Genomic DNA, 12,503 nt, shown 5'->3' with positions numbered 1-12,503 from the left:
AACACCCTTGCTGCTCCCAAGGTGCCAGCTTACCAAATTCCACACGGTAATTAATTGCTTCTGTGGACCAAAATAGCTTTGACAGAGGTCTCCAAGGCCAGCCCCTTCTTCTTGGTGTTTGACTTTGGCGATTTGTCCGGATAAAGCTGGTGTAAACTGATCACGCAGTTAATAACAGCCCACTTCACATGAAAGCGATCTGCTTGGGTGGGAAGAAGGGGAGATGTCGGGCTTACATGGCCCCGCATGTGAAGGCACATACAGAAACGCTGGCCACGCCGCTCCGCTCTGCATCCGAGCGCTCTACTAAAGGGAAGATTGGCTGTGAGATAATGATGTTTATTAACAAGACCCTTGCTACCGTGAAAGCGTTTGGCCCTATTTGCCTCCAGTGTTTGTGCATGCTGCCCTTTGCGGTATTTAGTTCCCGTACACGTGGGGAAATCTGCCTGGTGCCGTGCACGTCTGCCAGAAGGAAAGGCCACTTGGAGGGCCCCTCCATTTCTCACGGAGCACCTCACACCAGTCCCGGAGGCCCTGGGGTGGCTAAAAAGGAGGACTCAAAAAGGGGTGTTGCATGAGTTACACTCAGAACAGCAAGTGCAGCCCGAAGTCAGACATTTAAATGCAACTCTCTCCATAAGGAGGGGCTGATGGGAAGGGATGGGCCTGAAGGCTGACTTGCAGAAGAGAAGGGTTATTGCCACTGGGCAAGGAGACAGCCCCGCACAGAGAACAGCACTCAGGTAGCTCACAGAGGAGCTGGCTGTACAGCAGCAAAGTTCTTATGCTCACGGGTCACCGTCTGTTACATTGAAGAGAGTCCCCATCTCTTCAGGTTAACGAGAGGGTCAGCCTGGAGTCTGAGAGCATGAGCTAAACCCACCGCAAGACACGGCTGTGCGAGGGCCTCCAGATCTTGCAAACAGAAGAGAAACACCTGCATGCTCCTCCCACCCACCTCGTTCCTCCATGTCCTGGGCCAGAGCTGGCATATGGCCTCAACAGACGAAAATACTTCCTTTTCTTCCCGTTCATCCTCCTTCTGCAGAAAACAGAGCTTGGCTCCAGGAATGCATTGACGCAGGACTCTATGTCAAAGCAGTTTATAACCATGGGGGTTACTCAGTTCTGCTTTATATAAGCCAGTCATAATTACGTGTTTATAATACAGGGAAATGAGCATTCTTGGCGAAAAAATACAGATCATTGAGATTCTTATGCCACAGCCATAACCTTAGCATCTGAGCACTTGGTACTGACTGCAGGACAGCAAGTGCACATCAAAGGGAGCACAGCGGGGTCCCATTCCCGTACATAGCAGCATGCCTTCACGTAGCCCCACGGCTCACCAGATCCAGTACCAGCCCAGCAGCCCACTTCATGTGCTCTGAACTGCAGCACTTGAAATGCTTTCCATATTTAGATAGTAAATGGGGCTGTTTTAAACAGACCTAGCCCAACTCACAGCATCTTTTGGAAAAGGGGTTCATTTCTGGACTGAAGAAAGAAAACCCTGTGTATTCACTAACATAGAGGAAGGAAGGTTCAATCTACCAAAAAAACCATCAACACCAGCCAGCTGCCTTGCTCTCCAGGGGAGAAACTGCCCTCAAGCCCTGACAGGCAGCGGCAATCCTGGCTCAGGGAAGAGCACAGACCAAAAATCTGACAAGATGTAAGATACAGCGAGAGAGGAAGACGCGCAGGCGGGGAGATGCACAGAAGGGGATGGCAGCATTCTAATTCTGCACCCACTTTGGGTCCAGATGCATCAGGGCACCCTCAGAAGAGCAAAGCAGCCTTCAGGGTAACCCCCAGGCTTGCGTCCTGCTTCATCCTGGGGCAAATGCTTGCCCAGCCCCATCGTGCATCATCAGGGCAGAGATGTAGGAACCCACACAACTGAAAAAGAAAAAATCCCTGTGATCTCTCTAACGCTAAAAACGCATATCGGTCATCGGTGCCTCTTGGGCTATTAAATCAACCACTTCTTAAGGAGAACAGAGTCTAGGAGTGTCACACTTAGAAAGGAAAATAAGCTGATGCAGTCTCTCTTTTCTAAACACAGAAACCAACCAAACATACATCTTAACTTTAAATTCCCCTCCTTTCCCCCGCCTTAAATCCACAGAGGCTCAACTATACCTTGTTGACTACTGAACTGCCAAATTCCAGGTTTTAAATTAAAGCTGGCTTTGAGCTAGAAGAGCTCAAAAAAGCCCTTGAGACCACAGAATGACCAGCTATTTTTTCCCTTTTTGTCGTTTTATAATTTTACGACCTGATGTGTGGTGTAGTCAAGAAAGCAGCGATGTAAAAATGGCCCTTTTTGCCCAATATATCTGCTCCCTCTGGAGCTTTGAGTCACGTCGCCTGATTTAATAGTAGTGAAAATTTGTTTTTAGCACTGTGAAGCTTGCAGAGCTAGGGAGAGAAAGTTGGAGCATATCCTGACTCCACTACCAGTGCCACAAAACAGCAATGCAGCAAGTAACTTTCCCAAAGTGCTGTGAATGCATTAAAAAATTGCCTCTCGTGATGAAGGGAGGGCAGCAGCCGAGCCCACCTGAGTGGGAGAATTGCACACTGCCTGCGTAATGGCTGGGCTTATTGCTTATAGGGCCCAGATAAATAAATTGCCTATGCCCTTGGCAAGCCCATCACATGGGAAAGTAACCCAGTGAGCAGTTGTGATGCTCACTTTTAAAACTGCAGCTTGGAGACCCCAAGGAAAACCAGGAGCAAAGCACGTCTCAGCAATTAGGACCGAGAGACAGCTCCACCTGCAGGGCTGGCAGAAGGCTCTCATGCCAGATTAGACGATAACTCCTCTGGCAATGCCACACTGGCCGGCCTCCCTCAGGGAGGTCAGACTGCAGGACCGAATCGCTCCTCCTCCCCTTAAAATCCGTGAAGCGGTATTTCACACCTAACTGAATCTGGCACTTCCACGGCATGGCGTGGGAACCCACAGCCATGATGCGGCGTGCACCACGAGGACATGCAATGGCCGCTTGCGGCCAACTACTGCTGGCACGCACGAGCCCAAAAGGCAAGTCCATCACCATGCTGGGCTGGAGCAATAGGGCTGCATCGGCACATAGCCATGCCCAAAGCCTGGCCACCAGCCCTGGAAGGGTTCCCAACCTGGCTCTGGCTCCCTGCAGGCTCCCAGCGCCATGGCCAGCACAAGGTCACCTCAGGTGCAGCGTGGCTCACCCACAACCCGAGCATGCAACAGCAGGGGACAGCCTACGGATGCACACTGGCTAAGTTTCGGCAATGCTGGCTCATCTTCCCGTGCTGTGTCTGGACGCAGACTGAAAAATACAGCTGCCTCTCTTCCTTGGGGTATAGTCATTTCTAGGCAGAGGAAGAGCACGGATCCTATTGGAAATGAAGGGGGCAGCATAAGCAAATTAATCAAGTGACTTGGAACTGGCTGAAATGTTTGAGAGGAAAGAAGGTACTCAATGAATGAAGGACTTGCAGCACTGTGATGCAGGGCAGAGTGGCTGGAAAACAGACAAGACTTAGAAGACAGGACAGTCTCAATTGTTGTCAAAATTTCAGAGTTATTCTATTGTCCCACCAACCCACAACAGCACTCGCAAGGCTGCTGTACAACACTTGCAACACGCAACCTTTCTGCAACCTTTCCGCAGAAAACAGGCAAGCCTCTTTGCCTGCCTGGAAATGCACTTCACCTTGTATACACTGCTGTTCTCAAAAGGGGAAAAAAAAAAAAAAAAAAAGATCTCATGCTGTTCTACCAGGGTTTTTCCAAAGAAAACCAAAAGGAGGACTCTGCTGGAAATGTGTATGTGCAATACCATAAATCTCAGTGTACGCAGAGATGGAATCTTTTAAATACTGCATTTCATGTGGCATAATTCTAGGCAAATACTGCATAGCAAGCAACCTACAAGCACAAAATTCGGAGTTAAAATGCCTCAACCCCCTGAATTCAATGGCTGCAACTTCACACGGGGGTCTGGACTCCACCCTGGATTCAAGAGGACTCCTGTAAGTCTCATTATGTGAGACTCCCTCTCCCATCCCCTTGCAGGTGTAACCTGTTCCCCCAAGGAAGAGCATCCCACCTCACATCCCCCCTTCTTGCTTTTGCACTCCAAAGCAAATAATAGAAACATTACAAGAAGTCGCCCCAGCTTCCAGACAAAACGGGTGTTGCATGATTACCTGTGACGCTAGACACCCGGGAAACATCCTGAGCCTGGGTGGAGCGGTTGCGACTCTGTTGCCTGCGCCTGCTCGTCGCTGACCTCGTGGTCCGAACATGAACTTCACTCACTTTGAAGAAGGCCACCATGAAAGGCTGTTTGTCGTAAGGGCCATCTCGGCCTATAAGGCCTGCTTCTCTAGGATTTACGCTGAAACCTTGAAACCAAACAGAAAAGTGAGTGTTAGAGAAACGGCGCTGTTGGATTGCTCCTTCCAGAATCATGGCATCCCCATGAGCAGTGTTTCCTTTCTTCTTGCTCACACTCTTCTTCTTTTACCACTAAACACTCCCCTCCTGCCACCACGACCTATGGACATTTTTACAACAGCACTTCATCCATCCCGGACAAGAGGCTCCACCGCAGCACCTGGCTCTTTGGTATCCCTGTGGTGTCTCTACTCTGGTTTAGGCATTGATGAGGTATACAGGCAGATATATAAAACGCAAAACCCAGACGTGTCATGAAATTGGAGATGGGATTAGGAGACCTCTAGGGAAAGCGGAGGGCAAAGCGATGGGATGCTTTTGTCAGGAGCACAGGGATGGGCTCTCAGCCCCTTTAGGGAGGGGGAGGCTGGCACTAACATTTCCTCAGGGAGAACAGTGGACAGCCCCTCTGGTCTCACTTGACCCCACAGGTGTTTCAAACTCCAGCATGAAGCAATAGGAAGAAAACATAAGGTTGGAGACTTGTTCCTACAGAGGAAAGATGCCACTGTCATCTTTTTGGTCACCTTCTGCTCATCTAGGTCCTCTCCTTCCCCACTGCTTATCTTCCAACAATCAATTTCATGCTTTTTTGCAGTCTCTTCTCTCCTTTTCCACCTTTTGAAGTTTCTGTGGGCTGTGAAATGCTATCATTGCAGCTGTCCTTGGAGGGACCAGCCCCACACAGCGACGGCATCACTTCTCCACCTCAGGTTTGATGAGATCTGAGCAGCGACAGCAGCTACAGCAACCAGCAGGGCTGCCATAAGCCCACGTGGGGAGGTCCATACCCATATACTTGCCCTCTTCTCTTCCTCTCACCCCACCTGGGATCCCAGCTCCATGCCCCCTTCCACCTCCAACTCAGGAACCAGGACCCTGCCCCAGCCCACCTCCACCACCTCATCCTGGTACTGTTCAGAGACACCTGACCTCACTCACGGGGAAAGACATCTGCCATGAGACAGCCAAGAAGCTGACAGCCCTCAATCTGTGCCCTCAGACGCTTTGCTCAAGGTGCTGGCTACAGCTGTCTACAAAGGCAGGGTGCTCACTCCCCACATCATGACTGGACTCTGTTAGCACCACTTCTAGACAGCATCCAAGAGGCTCGCGAGGTTACTCGCATTAACTGGCTCGTAACCTACCATCCCGGGTCACCACGCTCAGCTGCAGCCCCATGTTGTGCTGAGGGTTCATCACCCACATGTTACTGGTGGCAGTGACATCAAACTCCAGCCAGCCCTCTTCCGAGGCCCACACCGCCCGCGTGTCCAGCAGAAACAGGTCAGAGGCCCTGCAGAAGAGAAGCATAATGACAAGATTGTGATGTCTGGGATTTTCTCCCCTGGCTTTTGCTGTTACAGAAACAGGAAAACCTGAAATAAGTAAAAGTGATGTTAATAGCTAGGAAAAAAAACAATCCTCCAAATCTGCCTGTTTTTATCCAGAGTTTTGCCATGAGATGCACATACTTCTGCACGTGAAATTCAAGATTACAAAGGTTTTTCACCATTTTCTAGGCTGGAGGAAAGCAATCCTAGTCCTTAGGTCTGGGTTTTTCTCCACCAGCCAAGGATTCGTAAGCCACTCTTCTTCCTGAAGAGTGTAATGCTAGCTCTGGCACGACAGTGGTCAAACTACCAGCGTTTCCAGGCACTCAATGGCTTTTGTCAAAGGGGTTTTGTGGTTTCAGCCCACCTTCCACAACACAGATCTACCACAATTGACAAAAAAACCCAATCAAACAAACAAAAAAATCACCTAACAGGCCAAGCATCAAACAGTGAAGGAAAATGACCCTCTAAAGGCATCTAAAGAAATTTTTCTAAGGCTTATTGACAGGGATTAGAGCGCCTTGTTCAAAGGCTGTTGGTACTCAGTCTCCTTCCCGGGCTTCTGCTTCAAATGCTATCAAGTCTATACCTTTTTTGCAGCATCAAATGCCCACCAAAACTCAGCTCAATGAAATCAGCTGGAGGAGCACCCAGAGAAATCCCATGTACATTTTCTCACTGTATTATAGGCATAACTTTCCTGTGCAAGAGACCTACAATTCCTACCCTTAACCTGGGGCCGTCATCACAAAATGGATACCAGGTGTCAATCCCATCTTCACCTGTCTTTCCCCCGTAGATTTTTTTTTTCCAAAAATAACTTAATGGAAATGAGAAAACAGGGTACCTGTCCCTTCCACCCATCAAAGGTTAACTTCAGAAAAAATGTTTTGATTGAGTTACATTTTATTTTTGGCCAACTACTATGTCATACTGCCCAGCAGCTTGGTTTGCATGAGATCACACATGGAAAAATAAGCACTTAAGTATATTAGGGCTCCTAGTGCAGCTATTTTTACAGCATGGAGGCTTTCCTCCGCCTCACTGGTAGCCGCACGCTCTGTGGTTGACTCAGCAGCCTTTCCCACAGGAGTCTTTGCTACTGCTCCTCCAACGCGAAGACGGTTCAGGAACAACTCTGACCTTCACCTCCAACAGCAGCGAGTGGCTGGGGCTGGCCAGCTGCTACATGTTTTGGAAACCTTAAGGTTGAAAGATTTGGGCTTTCCCAGGCAGCGTATATAAACTGAAGTGTTGCTTAAAGGAGACCGCAAACAGCAGCTGCAGCTGAGACCACTCTTCCCCTCTCCAGGTTTAAGAGAGGCATGAACTGCTAGATCATTCCCACCTCTGAATATGACTTACACATTGGTCCTCTCCAATGCTTGAAATGGACTATACCTGAAAAGCGGTCTTCCTAGCACCTGTTCTGACCTTCCTCCTCACACCAGTTGCTTTTTTATCTCCTGTCCCACATCCCCTCCTCTAAGTGCCATACTCCCCCTCCCCGGCACCCACCCGCTCCAGGCAGTGTCCCACTGGAGCCTCCAGACTAGAGTAACTTCGGCATTACATCCCCCCAAACCAAACGTGTCTGGCTGCAGAGCCGCTGGGAACTCTGTAAGAGCAAACCCTCCTGAACACTCAATCACATGGGATTAGTCAGGTCTACAAAAACATGAAGAGGCAGCTCAGAGCTTATATTCCCATTGCCTTGTACTTTAGGAAGACACTTGGACATCAGAGAGCTGTAAAGCCTGAAAGGACCACATGCCACCATCTAGCCCATTCCCCTGAACTCCAGGCAGGATCAACTACATCCATGTCACTCCTGAGAGACGTTTGCCTGACCTGATCTTATAGATTTCCAGCCTCAGGAACTCCACCATCTTTCCAGGAAACTGAAATGGGTTTCACTTGAAGCACTTTTTTTTTTTTTTTGTCTTTCTCCATATCTAACTTAAATGCCACAACAATCTTCTCTTCTTATTAAAACATCATCTTCAGTCTTTCCTTGCAAGCCACTCTTTATAGACTTTCACTCTTCTCATTGCTCTTTATAGACCCAACTCAGATCAAGATCTCACTGATGCCGAGTACAGTGGAAGGATAATCTTGATGCGTCTCACAGACTATGCCTCTACTCATACATCTCGGAATATGATTTTGGCTTCTTCACAAAACTCACACTGTTAACTCATGTTCACCTTGTGATCCACTATAATCTTTAGATTCATGCTGCTAAACCGCAAAGGACTCAGTCACTTCCTAGGGTGTATTCACATCACTGATTTTTCATGTGCAAATGCAATTCGTCTTCCTACCAAATCATGCTTTTTTTTCCCCCAAACGGAACCTCCATCATTATTAGATTACTTAAAATATGGACTTGCCTTCCAGTGGGTCTCCCCCATCTTAGTGTCCTCCATAATGTAATAAGCAAACTGCCTGACCAAGGAACAATTCTACCAAACAACAATGTTCCTCTTTATCCCGGTATGTCACACTCACTTTGGAAAGATTTCTATTCCTTTGTAAAATGCAGAAAAATAGACAACTAGGCTTTCCAATCCAGTTAACTCTTTGCAAAAAGTTTCATACGGGACTGGTTTTCAATCAGTTCTGCTATTCAACTGACTTTTGCATTGTTCGACCAGATGAAGCAAACACTGAAGCTTCACCCCACAGGTATTGTAGGTCATAGTAGTAATGCTAGCGGGTAACACATCCTAATACTTTCTGCTGAAGCCTGTTTTCAATTAATGTTTGTCACCTAAACTGCACCAGGCTGCACAAAATTGCATATCATTTCTTACTAGCTTTGGTTTTGGCATGAAGGTTTTAAAAAAATATTCAGTCACTTATTTCCAAAGACAAAATTAGAGAAAAAAAAAACAAACAGAATTTACTCACATAAAAAAGAATCCCAACTATTTAACTGAGAGTCTTTAACCACTCCTTTATTTTTTCAGAATAGAAATTTTGTATGTCCTTCCTCCTTTAAGAAAATCACCTCAAATTTTGCCAAGCAGTAAGTACTTGAAAACTGCTGCCCACACAGGCTCAACAGAGATTCAGAGCTTAGCAACAAACTCCTCTGCACTTTCTGTATGCAGGGAACGTACTTTCCCCTCCTTTCCCCCTTGGTAAACCAAATACCATGTATCACCTGAGGAGAATCTGCTCTTCCCTACAGCCACATGGCCAAGAAGAAATGTACTTGCTACTCCTGCAAAAAAGCCATACTATGTCTGATCTCAGAACAGAGACTGGGAGATCTCCCAGGCTGGCCCCAGGTGGAAGGGAAAGAATATTGAATTAGATGGGAAGGGTGAAGGATTTGCTGCAGTCGTGGGGGACACATGGACATGCAAGGACTAGATGGAAAGACCCTGGATAAAAGGAAAAGGTCTGCAGAGAAAAGGGAGTAGAAAGTACCCATGGCCACCACACCTCTGTGGATCAGGCCCATTATTCCAGACTCAGCATCCCTCTGCTTCTAGAAGTAGTTGGGAAACTACTAGCATCTTCCTGCACCGATGGCTCACAGAGGGCTACAACCTGCTACTGCTGCCATTTGCACCAACACGGCTGCCAACAAACACAGTGACAGGCATCAATGATGTGAATCTCACACTTCCAGTCTTGCCCAAGTGTTCACAGGGAAACGCAGCCACACAACTGAATTCCCCCCCCTTCTGCTTTCTGAAGACCATGGAAAACACATTTATTCCATTCCTCTCCCACCTGCGCTGCAAAAGAAAGACAAGAAGCATGAGAGCTAAAGCTGCTGCACAGCCTTGTCACCACTCCTGATGCTGGCCTGTTGGCTGATTTTGGCAGGGACCATTTTTGCCATCCGTGTTTGCTTAGCAGGTCCACACTCTATGGCCCTACCTGTTGCAAAAGTTGGAGCACACACAGCAGATGAGCAGGGGGTTCCTGCAAGCCAAAGGGCAGTGCTGGAGAAAGGAAAAAAAACATCTGAAAGTGGCAACAAAACCTAGCAGAGACAATTAACCTTCATTGGTATACGCATCAGCTTCTCATCTGCACAATAAGAACAACGCCACTAGCTTCACCTTATAGCCATGTCAAAAAACGAAATAGTTTAGGAAGCAGTCAGAAACCATGCTGAAGAGTGGTACACACAAGCAGATGCAAGCCCCCAGTCAAAGCAAAATCTGAAGAGTGGACAAGAAGGTGAGAAACGGATCATATACCGAGGAAGTCGCATGAAACAAAGTATTGGATTTCTAGTCATTAAGTGATGACATTGATCCTGTGCAGTGAGGCGGGCAGTGGCCTTCCAAGAGAAAGCACGCAACCATGTATGTGATCACATTAATGGAAGGATATCTGAAAACTTCAGCATTTGAGAATAACAGAGACAAGACGGGACCTGAGGGAAACAGGAAGGGAGCATGAAGAATGGGAAAAACTAGAAAAAGAGAGGCTGGAAGAAATGCATGAGCCGGCATCGCTGAGCAGAGAGGGAGTGTTCACTCTCAGCACAGGCCGAAGAAAGCAGAGTCAGTCCAGAAGTTTCATGCCCAAGCAACCCTGCATGTCAAGGACATCACAGGACCTCTGGCACCTCCACAGCAGGACTTGCAAATTCAGTGTACAGAAGGCAAAAGAAAAATAAGAAAAGAAAGAAAAGAAAACAGGCAGTTTCCTAACATCCTCTCTGCCTAAACCTGCCTCTGGGTTTTCATACAGCTACTGTCATCTCATTGTCACTATGGTGCCCAACAAGTCTCATCTTTATTTTCAGCGTTCTTAACCATCTGGATGAGTTCCGTTAACAATTTCCATAATAAGGCTGCTGCAGGCATAATATGTACTAATCTCAGATTATTAAAGGGAAGCAACTGAACAGGAGAAACTGAGGCAATGAGCTGAAACAACTTTCCTGAGACAAGAGAGGACATTAAATGGGAAGATGCAAGTTAGAGATTCCCAACTGAGAAGAGGAACTCTTTGTTCTGGATCAGGGCCCTAAAGTATGGTCTCAAGTCCCAAGAAATAAAGGGGAGTGTTTCCATGGCCTTCAGAAGACTCTGGAAGAGGACAGAGACGCAAAGGTCAACAGAGCAATCACAAGTGGCTGCAATAAACAGAAAGAAGTACACAGTTTACCAGAGAAATATGGCCTGTGTAATTCGGAAGGCAGGATTTAGCTCCAGTGTCCTCAGAGAGTGAGCTGATTTGTCAGATATAAATATCAAATATAGTTACTATTCTTAACACTGGCATCCCAACCATGTAACTCAGGGCATTTATAGGAGAAACAGCTTGCATTTAATTTCAGTGCTTTTCCCCCTGTAAGATAAATATTTTGTTAACTGAAACCTCTGTGTAAACCTTTCAACGAAATGTCTCTGGGTGTTAATTCTCTTTAATTGAACACTAATTAGACTAGAATTTAGTCAAATTAGTAACGAGGTCAAGTGGTTAATCTTAGTTACTACTTAGTGAAATGTTCACATTAAAATAATTTCTCTGTTCTGGGTACACATTACAACATGGAACTTTGCTACAGGAAAAACACCAAAGCTATAAAAATCTAAATTTAAAGAAGCATCTGTTGAACTACGTTTTTTACTTTCCCACCCTCCCTGGCCTTCTTTCCCTGACCAGGCAGAAGTTTTACCAGGGAGACAGTGAGAACAAACAGAAATCTCACCTTCAAAATGACCAAGTTAAAGGTCTCTTATTTTAATTACAGATCTTGGAACAACATTTTTGGCCCAACTTCAAAGCTCACAATTACCCAGGTGTTTAAAGGATTGTTACGCATCAACAGCCATTTACCAAAGTATTAATTACGATAAGTCTCTAAAACTTTCCTCAGCTGAACCTTTTTGTTTACTTTTCTTCAAAGACAAGTTGACATAATAGTCTAGACTGCCTAGCAGCAGTTTCTCAAAAGGGAATTTTGCGCAGAAGTGTGTGGGATTTACATTTTAATTAATGCACTTTCTAAATACTCTTCTCTTCTGTGCACCTCAGGATCTGGGTCTTTGGTTTGCACTGACATCAACCTTTTGTAGAAATTATCCTGCATATAGCAAACTACCAAGATTATTTGCTCTTGTTCACTAACAACAGACTAATAACTGCTCTCACAACTGACTCAGTCTTACGGAGTTGAACGGAGCTCCGCATAGCTAAAACTTTGAAATCACAGCCTTTTCAAACCTGTAGATCCACCATCTTGCAGTAGATGTAAGCACTACTTTGAATTTAAAAGTGTTCATTACTTATAGAACAGACTGTATGCAGAGCTCACACAGCATGAGGTACTGCCAACAGATGCAATACAAAACCTTAACAACTTAGTATGTGTAAATGACCATTACTCCAAAGATTTACAAGCACCATACAAAATTTAATCAATCAGCGCTCACTCGTACAGAGAGCCTCAGGCAGGGGAATGCCAGCACCTGGAATGAGCTGCCACGGACAGCAAAGGCAGTCTCTATCATTTTATGAGAAGTAAGGCTCATTTTAACTGTCCTGAAGAAGCCATACCATCTGTGGGCCAGGGGACAAGGAGAGATGTGCATGACTTGTAAGAGCTCCTTAGAAACAAGGAAGGAAATATTAAGAGCCGTCAGCCTGCAAATGAAGTTACTTCCAAGGTGAAGCAGAAGACCAGCAACTGGGCACTAATTTGCAGGGATTGACAGCCAGGGAGGAAAAAG

At 46.5% G+C, this 12,503-nt stretch overlaps 1 protein-coding gene across 1 annotated transcript in view; it reads right to left on the bottom strand.

Moving 5' to 3' along the window:
• BMP6 (bone morphogenetic protein 6) overlaps positions 1-12,503 on the bottom strand; it is a gene marked incomplete at its 5' end in the record, with an annotated part of 93,501 nt that overhangs the window by 6,489 nt on the left and 74,509 nt on the right. The window contains 2 exons of the mRNA XM_082327650.1: positions 4,207-4,404; positions 5,605-5,753. Coding sequence (XP_082183776.1) covers positions 4,207-4,404; positions 5,605-5,753 — 347 coding nt within the window. The remainder of the gene's footprint in view (positions 1-4,206; positions 4,405-5,604; positions 5,754-12,503) is intronic.

This window comes from Platalea leucorodia (genome assembly GCF_965183815.1).
Source record: "Platalea leucorodia genome assembly, chromosome: 1".
Classification (NCBI taxonomy): domain Eukaryota; kingdom Metazoa; phylum Chordata; class Aves; order Pelecaniformes; family Threskiornithidae; genus Platalea; species Platalea leucorodia.
Note: the sequence above shows the minus strand (reverse complement) of the source record. Positions and strands in the feature narration are given on the sequence as shown.